The sequence below is a fragment of the Antedon bifida genome, chromosome 11, assembly GCF_963402885.1.
Source record: "Antedon bifida chromosome 11, ecAntBifi1.1, whole genome shotgun sequence".
Taxonomy (NCBI): domain Eukaryota; kingdom Metazoa; phylum Echinodermata; class Crinoidea; order Comatulida; family Antedonidae; genus Antedon; species Antedon bifida.
In genome coordinates, this window is record NC_136236.1 from 19306979 (window position 1) to 19329259 (window position 22281).

The window sequence follows — 22281 nt, forward strand, 5'->3', positions numbered from 1 at the left end:
TCATTTATACTGTATTAATTTATATTATGATTTATAAACTGAAATTTTCAGTGAAAATGTGTTTTCTGAGAAAAACAAAAATTAATTACAAAGAATCGAATAGAATATCATTTTCTTTGATAATTGAAGATAAAATCTTTTTTTTGTGTGTGTTTTTCTGATCAGAAGAAATAGAAGATCACAGGTTAGATAACAAAGGTCATTGGTTTACTGTACATGGCTGTCACAGGTGGGATATGAAGAATAACAAATTACATATCATTAAAATGGATTATTAAATAATAACATTCTTGAAAATTGTTATTTATTATTTCTGAAATGAAACAAAATTATTAAACTCGTGGGCGTAATGAAAATGTCTTAAGTTGTCAAGTATGATGTAAAAATGTTCTACAAATATTTTATATGAATTATGACAAACAAGATGACCTTTTTTTAAAATACAGGGGAATAATAAATAAATCATCACCGTGACAGGTTCGGGTTATCGTCGCAAATGCAACATGCACATACGTTAAAAATAATATAATAATAATAAAATCAATGTATTTGAAATTAAAATTAAGAATATTTTATTACAACTGATTGTGTTTTCTTTCTATTTTTAATACAGAGGATTGAACGGGGAGAACTTGATGGTGAAGACTATTCCTTTTACCTTAGAGGGGGAGCTAGAGTTGATATCTCATTACTTCCACGCAAAGTAGCAGTTAAGGTATTTCAAGTTTGCCATTTGTTTTTTCGCACATGTCTCCTTACAACCATGGATTGCATTGGAATATCAATTATATAAACAAAAGAATGGAAGTCCAGTCCAGTATTTCCAGATATATAGCATGTTTGTATGAAAATAGCGGCAATTTTGTTTATGCTAATTATGCAAATTGCTCAATGCTGACAGCTGTCCAGTATTAAAAAATTCTTCATTCTGATTGTATCGAGAATCAAAATCCATATTCTGGCGCAAAGCTATGGAATAGTTTAAATGATATAAACTCAAATGCAATTACAGCTCCTAAAATGTGGCACATGCAAGGGAAAACTTGACTCAATAGTGTCCAGATGGAAGACATGAGAGAGTCCTAGACTCGGGCATCTTGAGTAAAAAAATCCGGCTCTATAGCTTTGAGGACATGTCCCTGTAGTATACCCATGCCAAATCCCAGCTCAATACTACAATGAATAAGGGAGGAGTCGTACTTTATAAATCACACTTTTTTCAATTGGTACCATGTTTATGACGTCATAATTCTGCATCCGGTTCAAAATCGAACATTTTCTCTCTATAGCTTTGTTCACCTATTACCCTAGTATATGCATGCCATGTTTCAGAGCCGTCAGACGACACAAAGAACTAGAGTAGGACTTGAAAGTTGGTTCAATAGTGTCCAGATGGAAGAGAAGATGAGAGAGTAATAATAACCCACTAGAATACAATTTAAAAAAGCATAAAACGTCATAGGTTTTATGAAAATCATACATAATTTACACCAGTTATTGATTCTATGACACTTATCATATTATATTTTCAGATTTTTTCCTACCTGAATCTAAGTGACTTAAGCCAATGCTCTCTAGTTTGCCGTTCATGGAATATGATTATTGGAACTTGTTCTTTATGGAGTCGAGTAAGTTTATTGTAAACCAAAATTGTGAAAAATACAGAGGCAGATCTGGAGGCAGTCATAAATTTGTATTCATTTGCTCTTTATTGAACGTACAATTTGTAAAGTTTTTTATGCATGTGTGCCATTATTTAACATTTAGCGTTCATGTAACGTTTTTTATGATGTGTACACCGGTATGTGTGTGTGAACTTCAGAGTTTGCTAGGCGATGTACTGGTACTGGTACTGGTTCAAATAACCGTCTCACAGAGACATCTGGTAGCCATTGACTTAAAGTTGGCATTTGGATGTGTTACTTTTAAATGTAGGCCTACAGTATGAGAGTGACTACTACCAAATTACACAGTCTCAAAACAACTTATAAACAGTTCATATATACAGTTAAAACATTGCTGGGAATTATAAATTTCTGTTGAAGCAGGCTCTAATGAAGTTGCATCTAGTAAGTTGACTTTGTTGTACAACTCTATCAAGTATTGATGGTATCTTCCGACCTCTTCGTTTACTTTGGGTTGTGTGAAAAGTAAGAATTTTTGTAGGATCTTCATTTTCTTTTCTAATTACATGTCCGATCCAGTTGAATTGTTGCTTGTAGACATATTCTTCTAGCGGTTGACAGCCAGTAATTTTGTAGAGATCGTCATTATCAATAACGTAACGCCAGATGTGATATTCACTTTTACTTTTTTTGTTTGTTATGCAAATGATTACATAAAAATGTATTGTACATTACATTATTATTAGCATTATATTATCATTATTAATATTATCTTCTTTTTGTAGGTTGATTTGTCTGCAGTTAAGAATAGGTAAGATGAAAATTTTATTTACATGTTTAATTAGAAAATGAATATTAAGTCAGTCAACTAAATAAAGGTACATTATAAAAAGAATAAGAGATTGAACATTTTATAGAAATATATATAAATTAATAAGAATAAATTGTGTGTGAACAGAGTACAAATAACTCAAAATGATCATTGTTAAAACTTGTTACATTTTGCCTACGTGTGAAATGGGTATAAGAAGATATTTGCTCTCTAAACTTGATTATACAGTGTGTATTTTGCCTTACATATTAACTTAATTGTACACAAAATGATTCAAAACAAAGGGGGAGATGATCAATAAGCTTTTAATATTTTGTTTCCTGCAATGTTCATTTTGTTGACATAATAGAACAATATGTTATTTTATTTTAACTTTAATTTAACATTATACAATACAAAATTTGGCCCTTAGTTATTGACATTTCTTTTCCCCTTTTATCTATTGAAAATGCAAGGGACCATACTGATTTTCCCAATATCACTTTCCCTTGTTTGTGTACAGTTTCAAAAACCTGCACACAGTAAAGCCAATTGCTGTGGAATGTGACAAATCATTGGCAGGTCCAGATTTTGAAATAAAACAACCAGGAATAGAGACCAAAATGCCTTCATTTAATTATTGTATGCTGCCCTACAACTGATATATATATAAACGTAAAAGAATATAACTATTTGTGTTTTTCACAATTATAATATTAGCAAACTACTGTTTTAGGGTAACAGATCGATCTGTTGGATTGTTGCTACAGAAGTGTCGTCCATATTTACTTCATTTAAATTTAAGAGGGTGCAATCGTCTACAGAAGTCAAGTATCCTATCCATCAGTAAGTGAAAACGCTGCATTTAAAAAAATTAATTATTACTTTGAACTTTGAGCATTTAGAAGGCTATCCCCGGTACCATTCAAAATGATTGCGTTATTGTTTTGTTCTTATATGGCATCAAAATAAATCAAAATCATTGTTTTATTTCCAATAATGTCTTATGATTGGTGAAATTACTTACATTGCGTCCTAGTGGCAACCAAGGGTTATTGATGACTTGCAATCTTTTACAATAGAAATTAATTGCCATTTTGGCTGCATTTCAAAAGTTTCCATGAATTTTGAACAATAGAATGAATATTCGTTGAATACAGACTGTATCTGTGTGGTCTGGAACAATTTGAAAATTGGTGTTGCTTTGTGCGCTAAGAAACAGGGTTACGTGCACAGAACAATGTAAAACATGTTATGTATAGGCTTGTGCACTTTACAAGTAGTAAAATGTGTTGTGTAACATTTTCTTCCATTGTTTTCCAAAAATCATTATTAACCCTAAATTCCTTTAAAGTCCAATAGCTAGCGTACAATGTTCATACGTTACTGCTGTTTACCAGCAAGTTTTTTTTAAAAATTCAGGTCAATGTAGAAATCTACAAGATTTAAATCTATCAGAATGTCAAGGACTAAATGATGGCATTATGAGAGAGATTACGGAAGGTTGTCATATCCTGTTATACCTCAACATCTCTTATACCAACATCACTGATGCAACACTTAGATCTTTAGCAAGGTTAGTAACTACCTATTTATCCTCATCAAGCCCTGCAGCCTAGTAACTATCTTATAGTCTTAATATCTATCCTTTTTTAAGCTGCTGCCTGTAAAATTAGTATGCATATTACTAAAGGCCAATGCACACTGAATAATGAAGCACCACGCATCGAACGTCAAATCATGTGAAGATTGAACAAATTTATCTCCAATAAACTTGTATTTTTTAATACATGCATCCACTGAAAAGACATTTTCTCTGGTTTCGTGATTTTTATATTCAAGTGCACCTTTTGTCATAAAAAGACAAGAATACTCGTGAATTATGGCCATGATATTTACGTCGCTGTGACAACATTTATGTTGAACAAAAATGTTTGATCTTGATTGATGACATCACACATATCCCTTACGATGCTTGGGATTTGATTAGTCAGATTAAAGTGAATTTGCAGATGAAAGCAAAAAAGTTGCCAATGGAGCAACTCTAGTGAATTAACGCACAGAGTCTTCGCTAGTTTCAGAATTCACCACATTGAAGTTGAGAATCCGAACAACGGCCACAAGTTTGATTTGATGTTCACACTGAAATCGTCCGTTGCGACAAAATTAATCAATTGCATGTTATAATCATTTCGACCTTTGAAAGTTGTATTATTTATTATCTATAATGGCGCAAAAACATCGTCCAGTTACGGAAATATTGTGCTCATCGTAATAAGCAAAAAATTCTGAAATAATCGTTAATTTTTTTTTAACAGACTTTTTTGGAAAATGTCATTTTTCTACAATTTTGACCCAAAACTTTGATTTATGCATATTTATGCAATTTTTTATAAAACGATAAAAATAATTATTTATTATACATATCTTCATCAATATCCAGAGGGAAACCCATATTCCATAAGAATTTCTTATAGAAAAATAGTAGCAGCTAGTAATCGGCGCAAAGTTGTGTCTTGATCTAACCGGGTTCGCATTTATACACCTGGGTGGAGAGAGGCAAACGTAAGTATAGTATCTTGCCTAAGGATACATTTTAACCGTCTTCACAATATTTTGTTCGCACTGCATGTCAGAGTTCTTACGCATCCTTAATTTCATTGAAAGTCATGGGAAAATCAATTCTGTTTTTCAAGTACTGGAAAGTCCTTGAAATTGAAATCATCATGTCTAAAAATTAAAAAAACGTGGGTCACTTATTTTCATTTTTACAGTAAATTTAAATCTGTTATAGCTTGTCAGAATAAAAAGTGATACTCATGATGAAAACGTTTTCTGGAGTGGAAGCTATTAGATTGTAGATAGAATTCATGTAAACATTTTGCCAATCGGATGTTGTGACGTCATCAGATGGCCAGTTGAAAGTCGGATTTTCATCTCTTGCGCCATAGTTCATCACATTTAAAAGAGCGTGCATCTATATTCTACGTATTCAAATCCCTTCAACATGTTAATATGTTATTGCTCAGATTGATTGATCATGTTTCATTTTGATGACGTCATGATGTTAAAAATTGGAATAAAAGGTGGGTCCCGTAATTTTACCTATGCTACACTGTATATGTAATATGTATACAGAATTTAGTGTATATTGTATATATACTTAGACACAAAATAGAGAGCACACTAACATTTTATTTTCTTCAGGTCATAATGGCATAATCTATTTTTCTGTGCGCAATATTGTAACATATGATGTGCACATAGTTTGCCTTGCGGATATTAAACTAACTCGCCAAAGTGACGAGTTTAAATCTAGTGGAATTTGTTATTTAGTGAACTGTATGTAACTTAACTTGTATTATCTTTTATTATTTCCTTTCCTGTTTGTAATGTAATATCCTGATTTCTATCTGTAAAAATTGCTAGAAAATGTTCATACAAGGGCGAGTTAAACATACCCAAATCCAAACCTATCTAAAATAGATTTAATTTCAGATGCCCAACAGTCAGTTCCATTTTTAGTCTACACTCTCTGTCTTTGGTAGCCTATTTTTAGTCTACACTCTCTGTCTTTGGTAGCCTATTTTTAGTCTACACTCTCTGTCTTTGGTAGCCTATTTTTAGTCTACACTCTCTGTCTTTGGTAGCCTATTTTTAGTCTACACTCTCTGTCTTTGGTAGCCTATTTTTAGTCTACACTCTCTGTCTTTGGTAGCCTATTTTTGATAATCTTTGATTTTTCATCATTCAAGTTCAAGTTAAAATTTATTGTCAAATACATAATAATTTAAATTTGTATTATAAGGTTAAAAAAACATGATAAAGTTACATACAAAAGACAATACAATATTTTTTTAGCATATTTATTTTAATCCAGCAAATTGTGTGTGCACCTGCTAAATGCAATTGATTACACAGGATGATTATCATAAAAAATGCCTGCAAAAACTATGCCTTTAAACTACTTTATATTGTATAAAGGTTTTCAGTTTGTTTTTTTTATACTGTAGTACACTATATTTTTATTATTTTATTCATGGAGCCTTGATACAATTTTAATATATAAACTAGTTAAAAAACATATTCTTACAGTTTTCTTTTAGATGATAAAAAACATACATATATTCCTAGAATATCTTAATATTTTTATTTTCAGTAATATCAATTTACAACATGTTATTATAATTAATGTATTACTATTTTACCACTGTGATCATCATTACATTAAGTATTAATTACATTACATTGAGTGTAAATAAAAAAATAAAAAATGAGGTGCTGAACTAACCAGTATAAGTAAAGGATTTGATTTTTGTCTAAGTTGTTTTCTATTGGTATGGCGAATAAAAAAGTCTAGTAAAGTAAGGTTTGTGGTATACAATGTAAAAAAAGATACATAAACATATAGTGTAATGTTCGGTATTGAAAAGAGTGGTATTTTTATTAATTTTTTTTTATTAGGTGGTCTTGTAATATGCAGTATTTGAGCCTTGCTTATTGTAAGAGATTTAGTGACAAAGGCCTTCAGTACCTTGCTACTGGCAGAGGATGTCGAAAACTGATTTACCTTGATCTCTCAGGATGTCGCCAGGTAATTATATAAAAGTATAGAATACATTCAAAAGAAAATAATTTACATTTTAATTGGCTGTGATTTACATTTTAAGATGATATTAGTGAGCTTTCATCTTCTGGACAAAGGAGACGGAGAGAGACAGTGATGGGCATGTAACATTCTTTTGTCTTGTAGCAAGACAGTGACGGGCATGTAACATTCTTTTGTCTTGTAGCAAGACAGTGATGGGCATGTAACATTCTTTTGTCTTGTAGCAAGACAGTGATGGGCATGTAACATTCTTTTGTCTTGTAGCAAGACAGTGATGGGCATGTAACATTCTTTTGTCTTGTAGCAAGACAGTGATGGGCATGTAACATTCTTTTGTCTTGTGGCAAGACAGTGATGGGCATGTAACATTCTTTTGTCTTGTAGCAAGACAGTGATGGGCATGTAACTTTCTTTTGTCTTGTAGCAAGACAGTGATGGGCATGTAACATTCTTTTGTCTTGTAGCAAGACAGTGATGGGCATGTAACATTCTTTTGTCTTGTAGCAAGACAGTGATGGGCATGTAACATTCTTTTGTCTTGTAGCAAGACAGTGATGGGCATGTAACATTCTTTTGTCTTGTAGCAAGACAGTGATGGGCATGTAACATTCTTTTGTCTTGTAGCAAGACAGTGATGGGCATGTAACATTCTTTTGTCTTGTAGCAAGACAGTGATGGGCATGTAACATTCTTTTGTCTTGTAGCAAGACAGTGATGGGCATGTAACATTCTTTTGTCTTGTAGCAAGACAGTAATGGGCATGTAACATTCTTTTGTCTTGTAGCAAGACAGTGATGGGCATGTAACATTCTTTTGTCTTGTAGCAAGACAGTGATGGGCATGTAACATTCTTTTGTCTTGTAGCAAGACAGTGATGGGCATGTAACATTCTTTTGTCTTGTGGCAAGACAGTGATGGGCATGTAACATTCTTTTGTCTTGTAGCAAGACAGTGATGGGCATGTAACATTCTTTTGTCTTGTAGCAAGACAGTGATGGGCATGTAACATTCTTTTGTCTTGTAGCAAGACAGTGATGGGCATGTAACATTCTTTTGTCTTGTAGCAAGACAGTGATGGGCATGTAACATTCTTTTGTCTTGTAGCAAGACAGTGATGGGCATGTAACATTCTTTTGTCTTGTAGCAAGACAGTGATGGGCATGTAACATTCTTTTGTCTTGTAGCAAGACAGTAATGGGCATGTAACATTCTTTTGTCTTGTAGCAAGACAGTGATGGGCATGTAACATTCTTTTGTCTTGTAGCAAGACAGTGATGGGCATGTAACATTCTTTTGTCTTGTAGCAAGACAGTGATGGGCATGTAACATTCTTTTGTCTTGTGGCAAGACAGTGATGGGCATGTAACATTCTTTTGTCTTGTAGCAAGACAGTGATGGGCATGTAACATTCTTTTGTCTTGTAGCAAGGGAGCTTTCGATTTCAGTCCATGTATAAATTTGTTTAATTAGGCGCGCTTCACTCCAGTCACGTATGTCCATTGGTTCCGCTTTGTTCAAACAAGTAAATTGGTCCTGCATAATTGTACTCCTCACCAAAATTAGATCAACTTCTACTCCGAATAATTTGTTATCTGTAACATATTGAAATGATCATTTGTATTGTGGGCTTTCCGTGTTTGTACGTTAATTTAAGAATTCTTAATTTGCACAGATTACATCAGAGGGGTACAAGAATATTGCTAATGGCTGCTCCAATATTCAAACCTTGTCTGTGAATGACAACAGTACTGTTAGGGATGACAGTATTGTTGCATTAGCATCACGATGTCATAATCTTCGCAACGTGTCTTTTCTTGCTACGCCAAACATTACAGATGTGTCGATCAAAGCTATTGCGCAACACAAGAAGCTCCAGAAAATCAGAATAGAAGGTAATTCATTAACCCGATTATTAATTATTTCAGACGACAAAACAGTGGATGGCAGCATGGACATCATCTTCATCGACGTTGTTAATAAAAATCTGCATTTTTAGTTTTGTATTCATTTTTCGAAACTTCACACATAATAATAAACAATATATAACAAATATATCTGAACCCCTCCTTTACAGCGAACCCATATAACCCTTACGACATGCCCAATACCCTCACCCCATCTCTGACAATCCTCCAAATACGTGCCCAAAGGTTATTCATACATTGAAAACTCATTCATGTATGAGTGTGTGTCAATACGTGTCTGTAGACTTCCAAGAGTTGCGAATAAATTGCTGATTTTTGACTGGAAAATAACTACTCATTTTGGTCCCTGGATATAACATGATATAGCCCAGATATTGATGCGTGTACTGCAGTACAGTTTTCTTTTCAAACAGAAGATTTCTGGGAAAACTGAAAACTTCTGGTTGTGGGTGAGCCAGGGGCTCAAAAGAGATCTCGACCGTTCTTCCATGTCAGATCAATGACCTGCATGGGGCTCCGGCCAAGAACCTGTCCCACGGCGACGGCGGCCGCCCACAACAGATGAGGTGCTCCGACTGGATATCTGGCAGGAGGATAGTCCGGTCTGTTGGACCCCATCAGCAGTCACCGATCTTCATTTGTGGCGATGAAACGCAGGCCATTGCGTTGATCGGCTGTAAAGCCCGTCACTCGGCTGGTCACACTTAAGTATTTCTTGGGGAAATGCTGGAGGTAGGCCGTTTCTACGCCTTTCGTAGAAGCGTAGTCTGCCAGAAGCAGCCGCTGTTCCTTCGACACGCGACTTAGACGTAGGATGTCCAAGACGCGATAGTAACACTCCTCCCCAGTGAACATCGCCTTGAATTCCAGTAATGTCCAGACACAGGAGGCCCAACACCCTCTTTAGCAGCTGATCTTGTCTTGGCCAGACCGTAGGCGGGGACGAATGGTCCAATCCCACTCTCCCGATTACTCGAACATCTCGAGATCAGGCTAAGGCCAGAAGCCTATCGAATTGGACCGTTGTCGGCGAGTAGCCAGGAGCCACTCCCAAGCCCACCGCACAGCCGTTCCTCGCCAATCCACCAATCTCCCGATCCCGCCTACCACTTCCACAGGCTGAGTTCCACTGTTCACTCGCTCTACATGCCAGAGGTCCGAACGTCGAGAAAGTTGCAGGTCTCTCTGCAGCCGGTCCAGATGGAAGCAGGCGTCAAACACTTTGGGCGCCGAACCAAGCGAGGCCGATGTTCCCTGCACAATTGGTGCCGGGGCATCGCGCTTGGTCAGTCGCTCTCCATGCTCTCATCCTGACGCTTTCCTCTTCGCCGGCTTTTTGGCGGTCTGGTCCATTGCCGGCTCCTCCTCCTCAGCCTGACGACCACACTCCTTCAACAGCTCTTCACCAAAAGAAGCGATGAGAGCCATCACACAACGCCAGTGTATGAGAGCCGACGGGTGGCTGATAACCGGAGCTATCGTGAGATGCGGGGGCCTCTTTCCCCCAATCACCCGTGTCAGCATCCGGATGGCACCACGAGTTTTTCTATCCGGAGGTAGGACGTCAGTGCCATCTCCCATTAGGTGCAGGACGTGGAGGCAGCATCTCAAGTCCTCCTGTGTCCTGCCTTTACCAAGGCTCCGCTGCCAAACTGGAGAGTGCCCGCCACTGCACTCGTGCCCTCCGCCAAGTAACTTCGTTCCAGTGGTCGAAAACATGCCAGAGCATGCGTCTTCATGACATGGACTCGCATGTTGTCCACTGGACCACATCCCAGATGGCAGGTTGGTTTCCGCTTGGCTGGGGTGCTCGCCTCCTGTGCACCCGGACAAGCCAGGAGCACATCTTCCTCCATTTCGGAAACCTCCGTCCCACTTTCGTCAGCGAACGGTAACTGATCCATATCTGAGGGAGAAGAGAAGGTAAACGTGAGTACTTAATTGTTAACTGAGGGCTTGCTGTCCGCACATCGATAAATCGATGTCCAAGGCCTCAGAGGGTGCAATATTCACACATGCACCGTGGTACCACACCTCGCAATAGTCACATTGTATCATAAATGAGCCGGCCCAGGGCTGGCGACAAACGATACAACGGTCCTGCATCATCATCTGTAGGTGAAGAAAAAGAAGGTAAATTAAATCAGCCAGCCATTTAGGAAGTTGTCGATCCCGACAGAGCTTCAGCTTGTCATGATTTAAAACCACCATCTTATTTCTCAGCTGCACCTGAAATAAACAAGAACTAATAACCTTAGTAATAATACCAGGCCCCTTCCAGCGAAGACACAACTTCTTGCACTTCCCCGAGGGGTAGCGTTGTCAAAAACGATTCGACACCACCAGACAAGTGCGTATCCATTGTTTAGATGGCTGGCAGTCAGCAAGCATAACATGTATAGCCCTCCAACGTTTACATACAGTACGTCAAAAATGAAATGCCGCGATTACCTACAGTATTTATGTGTGTCTATGAAGTATAGTGTGTCATTGTGACAGAGATATTATAGTACACTATAAAATATCTCTATGGTATCATGTACTGTTAGTTTGCATATTGCCTGCGTTTTTTTTTTGTCTAGGCCGCCTGCCGATATGTACTGGTCAACTATATCAAAATCTTTACATATTTAATTTCCTTGACAAATTGATGTAAATAAGAGCTATAATATTAATAAGCATTGAATTTTACTTCTTAACACTGGAAGTGTGCTGTTTTTGGGGCTTTCTCTAGATGCGCGTTCGCATCGAACTTGAACGCAACGCAATCAAAATAAAATACTGAGTGAATACAATCAGCAGTTCCACCAGAACCACCGTACATTTAACATATGGCAAAAAAATGTTATCATCTTTTAGTTAGTCCTGTGTGTTTACTGGTGGAAAAAGTATGATTGTTTTTCTCATTATTGGTAGCATGCTACATAAGTCTCTTTATCGGCCAATAAGAGGTGCTATTTATCATGAATTTTATGTGCGGCCATCTAGGGGTGTCATTTAACAAAATTGGCCAATTTGTGGCTCAAATACTTAGTGTTCGAATCACCCTTGTCAGATTCTGTCTATGGCCCTGGAATTCGTATTTGTGCACACAAAGCACTTCAACTGTAGAAGACCATCAAGGATACTGAATCGAGTCCAGGCAAACAGACATCTTCAGTTCAGGTAAAACGTACGTAGCCTGAAGAATAAAATGGATGTTTAAGATTCAGATCTGAATTTAATTCAGAGAAAGTTGGATATTGTCGTACTTTAGGAAACTTGGTTAAATTGCAACATGCTCGATTCTGAACTTTCTGTTCCTAATTACACTCTATTTTTAATATTTTGATGTGATACTCAGGTGCGGATCCAAGGTGAGGGAGGGTTGTGTTCCCCCACCTCCTTTTTTTCCGGAGGTAAAAATATAGGGACATACAAAATGGGTGTTAACCTTAGTGTTATTATCGGGAGTAGATTCCATGTTATTCAATTTCCATAATTTTACTCCTTGTACGTTAATATATATTATTTCAAACATTCAACCACCAAACAGGTGAATAATATGTGGTTAAAACATCGTATCTATCATTTTTTTTAAACATTTTGTAGATAATGGCATACTATATGAATTTACAATTTTTTATAAACAGGCAATAGCAAAATAACTGATGCTTCGTTAAAGTACATAGGAAGATGGTGCAGCGACCTGCGTCATGTTTACATGGTAGACTGCCCACGATTAACAGATGCAAGTCTCAAATCTATTGCCACCTGCCGTAACATTAACATTGTCAACTTTGCAGATTGTATCCGGTAAGAAAGTCATCCTTAATATCTTGTTTTGTTTAGGATTATATTATTGTTCTGCAATAGGCCACAGACTTAGTTCTAAAGTGAAATAAAAGTTTATTAAATATATTTGATTGATTAATTGATAGAAAATTGAATCCAATTATAATACACATCCTTAAAACATTTATGTATTTAATACTCGATACACTTTGTAATTCATTCGAACTATATTTATGTTACACAAAATATTTGCTACTGTGTGTTTACTACTGATTTGTTGAAACAAAAATAATTGATAATAAATCATTTATATCTCTTAAATTATTAAATAGAATATCAGTCCGTCAACTGGAAAACAGGCTTAAGTATATCATGTGAGAATACTTGCGAAAAAATATGCAAGTAATTTTTATGTGGGTGACATGTAGACCACTGAGCTAAGGTTAGATTTGAGCGCAAGAAAACTCGTCCTCACAAATCAATCAAATTCACTATACATAAACTTCAGTCAAGGGTAAAAATATTAGCAATTAAAAATGTATGCAAAAATCGGTCATTAAACATTTAAAATACTTAAATTACATTTTGATCAATAGAGCATTAATCATTTTTCAAAAAATAACTTTGCAAAACATGTTTTTGCAAATCGCATTCTACTCATCTTCCTTAGTATAATCAACAAATTTGAGTCCATTTAGACTTAAAATAGCACTATAATTGGATCTAGTTAGGTCAGACGCTGTTGATTCCTGTTTTAACTTACGCAAGATACAGAAATTAAAGAGTAAAATTAATGTTCAAAGTACTTCCTTTAATCCAAAATAATATCGGCACTTGCAAAGTAATAATCCAAAACAAAAGTAACATCCCAGTAATATCCAATAGAAATAAGGTTTAAAAAATAGGGTAAAGAGCAGGAGCTGGTAAGGGAAACAACAACTGAGCAGATCAAAAGAACATCAGGACAAAGAAAAACAAAGGAAAAAGCACACTGTGCACACTTGGCAAATAATATGTAAATGAGAAGATTTCTAGAAGAAATCAAGTTTCTTGTCTCGAGAAAGACCCCAGAAACAATACACATACATTTAAACTAATACAATTTACTACATAAAATAATAAATAAAAACAAAAACGATGAAATAAAAATAGATACTTTCAGTGACTACAGTCATAATAATATTAAAATTAGTATAAAAAAATAAGATATTCTTTTTAATTTTTACGAAAAGTATAAAGAGATTTAAAATGCTTTAGTTTGTCATCAAGATCATTCCAGATTCGCGGTCCTGAAACAGAAATAAAATATTCGGAAATTTTCAGTCTAAAAGGAGGTACATCAAGATGCAGAAATTTATTGTCGATACGTAAATTGTACTTGTGTGATTTTGTATGATGAATTAATAGATTAGACATTGTCACAGGGAGTTTGGTATTAAAGAATTGAAAAATAAAGGAAGCAATTTGTGTTGTAAATAGATCATGTAGACTAAGAATATTGAGTTGTTTAAATAAAGGTTGGGAAGGGGCGAGATAGTGAGAGAAAGTAATAAAATTATTATATTAATTTTTAATATACATCCATATCTTTGTTCTTGTTTTGTTTGTGTAAACATATTAAAATAATAGATGTTTATTATTTGATTGATTAATATTATTATGTCAGTTATTTTTCGTATTCATGTTTGGTATAGGACATAATACTGCATTTCATAGTCGTCGTCTAGTAAATTGTCATGTTTTTCCGCTTTGTAGGCCTACACTCCTTGAAAATAAATAAATAAATTAAAAATCCCCAAAAAAATAACAAAACACAATGTTAGCATAATGTACTTCACAATATTTCATATCTTAAAATACTACCAGGAGCTAATGGAATTAGAATCCTCTCTTAGTCACACATTATATCAGCCTAAAAGTTTGCCGAATCGTCCAGTAACAACCAGCTTGAATGGTGCTAGTGGGTTAGGATAGAAGAATACATTTTGGCTTAGTGCTATTATAATATAGATTAATACATAAATGTATAATAATAAATAATTTATTGTTTTGTTCTTTGGTAACTTTGTTTACAGAATTTTTTCTGCATATCCTTAATAGAGACCAATGAATTTTTTTCTATTAATAGAATCAGTGATAATGGAGTACGAGTTCTTGTAGAAGGTCCATCAGGACCAAAGATACGGGAGATGAATTTTACAAATTGTGTTCGTGTCAGTGACATTTCTATAATGAAGATTATGCAAAAGTAAGTACAGTACAGTATATGGTGTTGCATTTCATTAAAAAGATATCCAGTTTAGAAAAAGACTAAAACAAATTTGACAAGAAAATCACAATGATTTTGGTGCTAACCATTGTAAAAGATCAGGTGATTGAACACAGAATTGTGAGATTTCCAAAACCTTGAAAATGATTATTCTATTACAACAGATGCTACAGTTTGGTTTATGGTGTGTTTTGTTTCTGCGAACATGTGACTGATGCTGGTGGTGAAATGCTAGGAAACCTATTCTCCTTGACCTCTGTTGACCTTTCAGGTTGTAGTTTGGCTGATACGGTAAGTAATCATAATAATATTACATTTTGTTTGCTGTATAGTATTTAATAATCCATTGTTGTAAATCAGTCTGTCTAACTACTTTTCAGTGCCAAACGATAGATTATAGTCTTTGTATGTTTACTTGAGCCATCAATTACTGTATTACAAAATCACTCTTACTGTACTTTGACAATTTGATGAATAAGGACTATACCTATTAAATTAATCAGTTTTAACTTTTGGTACCAAGATCTTTTTGTTTTATGCATAATGTAGAACTATAGGTTATTAAAAATATGTATTAAAACATGATGATGACCATTTAATTGAAAGAGCCATACAGAGTAACCATCCAGGGTAGTAGAAAGTGAGAGAACACAAACATTAATAATGGAAACTATCTTAATATACTTGTTTTTTTGCTAAATGCAATCAAATCTACAACAAATACTGTACAGGGAGTAAATTAGGTACAGTATGTAGTTTTTCTATTGTACTGGATACTGTTTGAATATTTGTTTGTCGTGTTCGATTGGGGACACTTAATTAACAGAGTATTTTGAGCGTTGAATTTGTTAATGTTTTCTATTTGAATGATTTTCTGTTGAGCACAATCATTTTACAATTTACCATACAAATACAAAAGTACTCTACGAAGTTGCCAATCAATTGAGAGCCAGATGTAATCTAATTGTAATGCATATTTTAATGGTTTTATACCTGATCAATAATTAATATAATAATATCCTGGATTTATATAGCGCCTAATGTAAGCACTGAACATTATTACCTCAGACATTTTTTTGGATCAAACACGTATGGAAACATACTCCCATAATGCAGCTAGTAATCAGTTCAAGGTTGTGTCTTGATCTAACAGGGTTCCCATTTATACACCTGGGTGGAGAGCCTAAGGATACAAGCAATGCGGCTAGAGTTGGATTCGAACCTCGATTTCACGATCAGTAGTCGAACGTCCAACACGCTGAGCCACACGCCCTCACTTAAGCGTCAAGAGTTTTTTATTGAATATTTGAAAAATAATGTATAGAATTATCTGATTTTATCTAGCCATTGCTTTGAATTGTAATTACTTGTAACTACAGTAGGTCCACTCCATATGCTATGTTTCTTTTCAGTCTTGTTAATGTTTTGCAGGAAATAATAGGTGTAGCATAGCAAACTACTATACAAATAATAGGTGTAGCATAGCAAACTACTATACAAATAATAGGTGTAGCATAGCAAACTACTATACAAATAATAGGTGTAGCATAGCAAACTACTATACAAATAATAGGTGTAGCATAGCAAACTACTATACAAATAATAGGTGTAGCATAGCAAACTACTATACAAATAATAGGTGTAGCATAGCAAACTACTATACAAATAATAGGTGTAGCATAGCAAACTACTATACAAATAATAGGTGTAGCATAGCAAACTACTATACAAATAATAGGTGTAGCATAGCAAACTACTATACAAATAATAGGTGTAGCATAGCAAACTACTATACAAATAATAGGTGTAGCATAGCAAACTACTATACAAATAATAGGTGTAGCATAGCAAACTACTATACAAATAATAGGTGTAGCATAGCAAACTACTATACAAATAATAGGTGTAGCATAGCAAACTACTATACAAATAATAGGTGTAGCATAGCAAACTACTATACAAATAATAGGTGTAGCATAGCAAACTACTATACAAATAATAGGTGTAGCATAGCAAACTACTATACAAATAATAGGTGTAGCATAAACTACTATACAAATAATAGGTGTAGCATAGCAAACTACTATACAAATAATAGGTGTAGCATAGCAAACTACTATACAAATTATAAAATAGCAAAAAACACAATACAAAATGTTCTAGACTCAAAATGATAAAATTAATCAAATTTTTTTGTGGTTTGTATCTTTATATTATTTGTAAGATGTTCATGTGCATATTGGGTGTATGCAAATGCTTTCTGTGTAGTAAATAATAATAAAGCCTTTTTGTTATGGGTTTATTGGTATGGAATTTTAAATAACAGAATGAATGAATATTTGTTTTATCTCTGGTTTGTGTCAAGCTTACAATTAAAACAATTTGTTTATTAATATTGCATAATAAATAATTGGTACATGTTTAAATTGTTTTAATTACATTGTGTCATTTGTGTCTTATACTTGCAGGGTTTAGCAGCTCTTGGGAATAATGTGCAGTTAAGAGATGTTACCTTAGCCGAGTGTTTCCAGATCACGGATCTTGGTATACAAAAGTTTGCGCAACAGTGCCGCGAACTTGACAGACTAGATGTTTCACATTGCACACAACTTACAAATAATGCTATCAAGAATTTAGCTTTCTGTTGTCGTCATTTACGTGTCCTTAACCTTGCAGGCTGTATTCAGGTTTGTCTCCTCCTTGGTTTTTTGTTGTTGAGAATCCATGCAAAGCAAGTTGTAGGCCATCATTGAGAATTATCTTCAATCTAAAAAGTTTAAACATTTAAAAATCCAAGATCCCTCCCCGAGTGTTACCAGCCACCACACATATATTTATAAGACCACACAAATTGAAACCGAACTATATGTATACATTCATGACAATGCATGAAAGTTTACATCGTAAAATTGGTTTTACGTTAATAACCCTAGCAGGAGAGGGTAGATTTAATAACGCTAATCCAGTGATGCATCAGTGATTTAACCTTAACCAATGAAAAGACACGACCACGATTAGCAGACAGCAACTACATACATGTACCCTAGTATACGACAGTGAAATAGCTATGTCAAATGTATTTTCAGGTTTTTAATTTTAAAGAACAGTAAAGTTGGCGTTAGTGATATGATATTTTCATAAATTAAATCAATTTAAATCAGATAATTGTCCATGTAATAATTACATTTTAAATTATTTTGAATTAAAATGCAATTCTACAAGTAGTAAGAACAAATCAGTATATTTGAAGGTAATAAAAATAAAAAAAAAAGAATTTTACGATGTAAACTTTCATGCATTGTCATGAATGTATACATATAGTTCTATCTGTTTTGACCTGATCAGAGTGTTTTAAACGCAAGCCATTGGAATGTTGATCGTTGTGTCTGAACACCCTGGCTTTTAACACCACGGATTACCGTACGCCTTGCGTAGATAACGCTACCTTAACGTCGTGAGTCTATACATACCCTTAATGAGCGATCAATAGCATAATAATTAGCTTTTTTTATAGTTGAATGATCTCAGTCTTCAATACTTATCTGGCGTATGTCATTACCTCATGGACCTTGACATTTCTGGTTGTTTCACAATCACCGACCGGGCTTTGAAGTTTTTGCGAAAGGGATGCAAGAGGTTAAAAAACCTGACAATGCTCTACTGCCGAGGAGTTTCAAAGTAAGATTTCACAAAGAATTAAAATGCTTATGTTTATTTCAAACAGAGACTTTCTCAATATTGATATTTTCCTTACAAAATAAACTTAGTTCAAATAAAAAGAATAGAAGAGCAAAATACATAATATTCCTAAAGATTTTTATCTCCATGGAAAAGTCATTTTTAAACATTATTTTGTTGAATATGCCATTTTAAGGTCACATAATAGTTGGAAAAAAAATTTAAATACAAAAATAATCAACCAGCAACAGTTTTTTTTGTAATTTTATAAGTAAAATCATTATTTTGGGGTTTATTATAATAATAATAACTATAACTTGATTAAAATAACTTGAATAAAACTATGAAAGTGGCTTATTAAAAATGTTTAATTGATTTTTTTTATTTTCATCTTTTTTATATTTTGGGAAACAATGCATCTTTGTGAATATACAGTATTTTGCATAGAAAATAGTTTGTACCCTTGCATCCAGTGATTTGTTTATCAGAAACCCAAAAATGGCTGTTCAGGCCTTTTTCTGCTACCAAGAAATAATAATTGTTTTGTTAAATAGTAATATAAAAATAGGATATTAACAAATAATCTGTTTAAAACATTAAAAACATTTAATGGATGGCAGAAAATCCATATCAGTAATCAATATTTTAGTGGTAGTGACCTTCAATGATAGCATGTTTAATGTTTTGCAAATGAAGTTTATATGGTCATACTTTTATTAATATTTCAGAACTATGTATCAGAAATTGTCGTCAAAAATACAGTATGTAAGCTGGAGTGATGATCCCATTCCTGTAAATTTTGGACCTGGTTTTGACTACCTAGAAAGCCTGAACCTTGAGCAAAAGTCACCTGATCGTGAACCTAAATCCAACAAGACCAAAGCAGTAGAGGATCAAGGTGATGGTGTTTTTACTCTGGACATGCGAGAAACTCCAATTTCAAGAGCACAAAGTAGTAGACTTGAAATGACAACAGACTCGCAGGCTTTGCCTTTGATGGTCCCACATACTTCAGCGACTTCATTACAAGCTACTCATGCTTAACTAATGAAAGGTAGAATTGACAGTGAGGTGCTTCTGGTGTCGATTTAGTACAAGAACTATATAATGATAATATTATATAATAGTCATTTCCAGAGTATTTACCAAATTATCCAGTTAATGGAAAGATGTAGAAGATTTGTTTTGTTATGGTGACTTTTTTTTATCTCTCACATAAGAATTGAATATGGACTGAATAGTATATCCTCGTTAAAACTTCATCTGTCTGAGTGTATTTAATTTTTAATCAATAATTATATTTCTACATTCAAGGAAAATTTGTAAGTTTATTGAACCAGTTGTTCTAGGAAATATTGATAAATACATTAACATTAATCTTCAATTTTGATGTAAAGTGTCACATTTTCTACATTAGTTACAGGAAAATTAGAAAGTGTTCATTTTCTACCCAAGGTAGTGCACTAATTATACAGTGTAACATTCTCAATTATTCTTTTGATTCAAGAATTTAATACAGTCATCAGTCGTTCCAATTAATATTATGCGATGATGTGCATTGCTTTAAGCCACAGGTTAGCAGTGTACTTGCGTTGTCAACTTGTATATTCCAAATGTCAATTAATGTACATTACAGCAAAATTTGAAATCTGTTTTTACTGTAAATTGTGTGTGAATTCACTGGCCAATTGTCAGCGATAATTACATTAATAGAATAAGTGGTTCACTAACATTTATGCAATAATTTATTTAGAGTTTGAAAATTGATAGATGTCTTATTTATTACGTGATGTACAGTTCCAGTCTGTTTATGTACAAATTATTAGGTAATGTAAATATTTAAAGAATTTTTGTGTGCTCTATAAATCTTCCCAGCCCACCAAATTGTCTATCGTTTATTTCTAAGAAAAGAAATCATTAAATTTGAATTCTTTGTATTTGTTTTCACAGTTAAAGGTTATGTAGTTCAAAAGTTCTTGGCAAATTGTGAATCCTTGGGCTAGCAGAATGCATTAAATAGTTTTGAGGAACCATTTTATTGCCTTTTTTAGGGGTTAGGGTTAGGGGTTAGGGGTTAGGGTTAGTAATAATCTATCTGCACCAAAGTGGTTACTACACGATTATTTGGTGATGTCACAAAGTATTCATTGATTCATTGTGGTGGTATGTAATAATCTATCTGCACCAAAGTGGTTACTACACGATTATTTCCTTAACTTTTATGGTGGTCTTTATTTTTATTTAAATCAATGCATATAACCTATAATTCGTCATGGTGATGAATTAAATCTAGTTTCATTTGTTATGGTACATACTGTGTGCAAAACACATTGCATAGTGGATTAGTGGACAAAATCAACTCCCGTTTATTTATGTTATTTTACACCTTTTGGACTTTTATTGGGATCTGGATTTACTAGTAATGAACAAGGAACTCAAATAAAGGAGGTAACACTTTTTTTTATTACAGAAAATTACTAGATTCAAGTGATTAAGACCTTCTACACCCAGGCCCACGGATAGACAAAGCTTGTACCATAAGGACTATACCTAGGGTTAGGGTTAGGCCAATAATACCGCGTCTCTTCGGCCTTTAAATCGGCCAATCAGAGCGAAGCGTTGTTGTGCTAGGCAACACATAATATCTATTGTCTTCTGCCTATAGAAATCGTACCAATTCATATGCAAATACACAAGCAATCGCGATAGCGTTATGGCAGACAAATCAAGTAAAAAGAAAGGAAAATGGTAGAAAATCTGGGACTATATTGGTCATGGATCGAATGCCAAGCAAATACAGATATCTACCACAGAGCCCAATTTCCAGTATTTTTACAATATGGGTAAAGCCATCAAATACCAAACGCTAACGATGTGCACGTAGATAACATACACACTGACGATATTATTTTACTTATAAAGACGGACGTATACAGTAATACATGAAAATGAGGATACTGAACTACACAGAGCATTACTAGACTTACCACCAATGTTAGGCTAGGACTATCCCACATACCATGGTATAATGAATAAATGAATGAAGAACAAATCACCCCAGATTCATTCATTTATTTCGTCAAAATCACAAATTTCAAATACAATACATTATATATACACAATTCAAAATAGTAAAAAAATATAAAATTGCTAAAACAGAATAAAAAAAAAATTAAATCCGTAACAAGTGTTAAAAGAATAAAGCACTAAAAATTATAAAAATTACATCTAAATAATGATAAAGGTAAAACAGAAAAGTAAGGGTACAAAATAACAATAAAATATGCGTTAAGTACGTGTTTTAAAGCAATTTAAAATGCGTATTTTTAGTGTTTTTTTACTAAGTATTAATAGCACCACTTTTAAAGTGGCAATATGACCACACCCCGCACCTCGGGCCTGGTTCACGATAGTATAGATTGACGTAGTATGGTACTGGCTTTCAGGAAATGTGTCAATTGTCCTGGCCCAGTGCGGGCAAGTACGTGTTTTAAAGCAATTTAAAATGCGTATTTCTAGTGTTTTTAGTCGCGTGGACGCGACTCTATAGTTCACTATGTCGGTCGGTCGGTCTGGTATCACTATGCGTT

The 22281-nt window shown here is 34.2% G+C and overlaps 1 protein-coding gene across 2 annotated transcripts in view; it reads left to right on the forward strand.

The window, feature by feature from the left end:
- LOC144856510 (F-box and leucine-rich repeat protein 13-like) overlaps positions 1-20594 on the forward strand; it is a 55633-nt gene extending 35039 nt beyond the window's left edge. For both annotated transcript variants that reach the window (XM_078714517.1, XM_078714518.1), the window contains 13 exons: positions 614-715; positions 1533-1628; positions 2411-2436; positions 3173-3282; positions 3859-4012; positions 6901-7030; positions 8718-8937; positions 12603-12765; positions 14873-14992; positions 15178-15304; positions 17482-17700; positions 18528-18691; positions 19420-20594. In XM_078714517.1, the coding sequence (XP_078570643.1) occupies positions 614-715; positions 1533-1628; positions 2411-2436; positions 3173-3282; positions 3859-4012; positions 6901-7030; positions 8718-8937; positions 12603-12765; positions 14873-14992; positions 15178-15304; positions 17482-17700; positions 18528-18691; positions 19420-19735 (1947 nt within the window). In that variant the 3' untranslated portion in view covers positions 19736-20594. The remainder of the gene's footprint in view (positions 1-613; positions 716-1532; positions 1629-2410; positions 2437-3172; positions 3283-3858; positions 4013-6900; positions 7031-8717; positions 8938-12602; positions 12766-14872; positions 14993-15177; positions 15305-17481; positions 17701-18527; positions 18692-19419) is intronic.
- The last annotated feature ends 1687 nt before the right edge of the window (positions 20595-22281 follow it).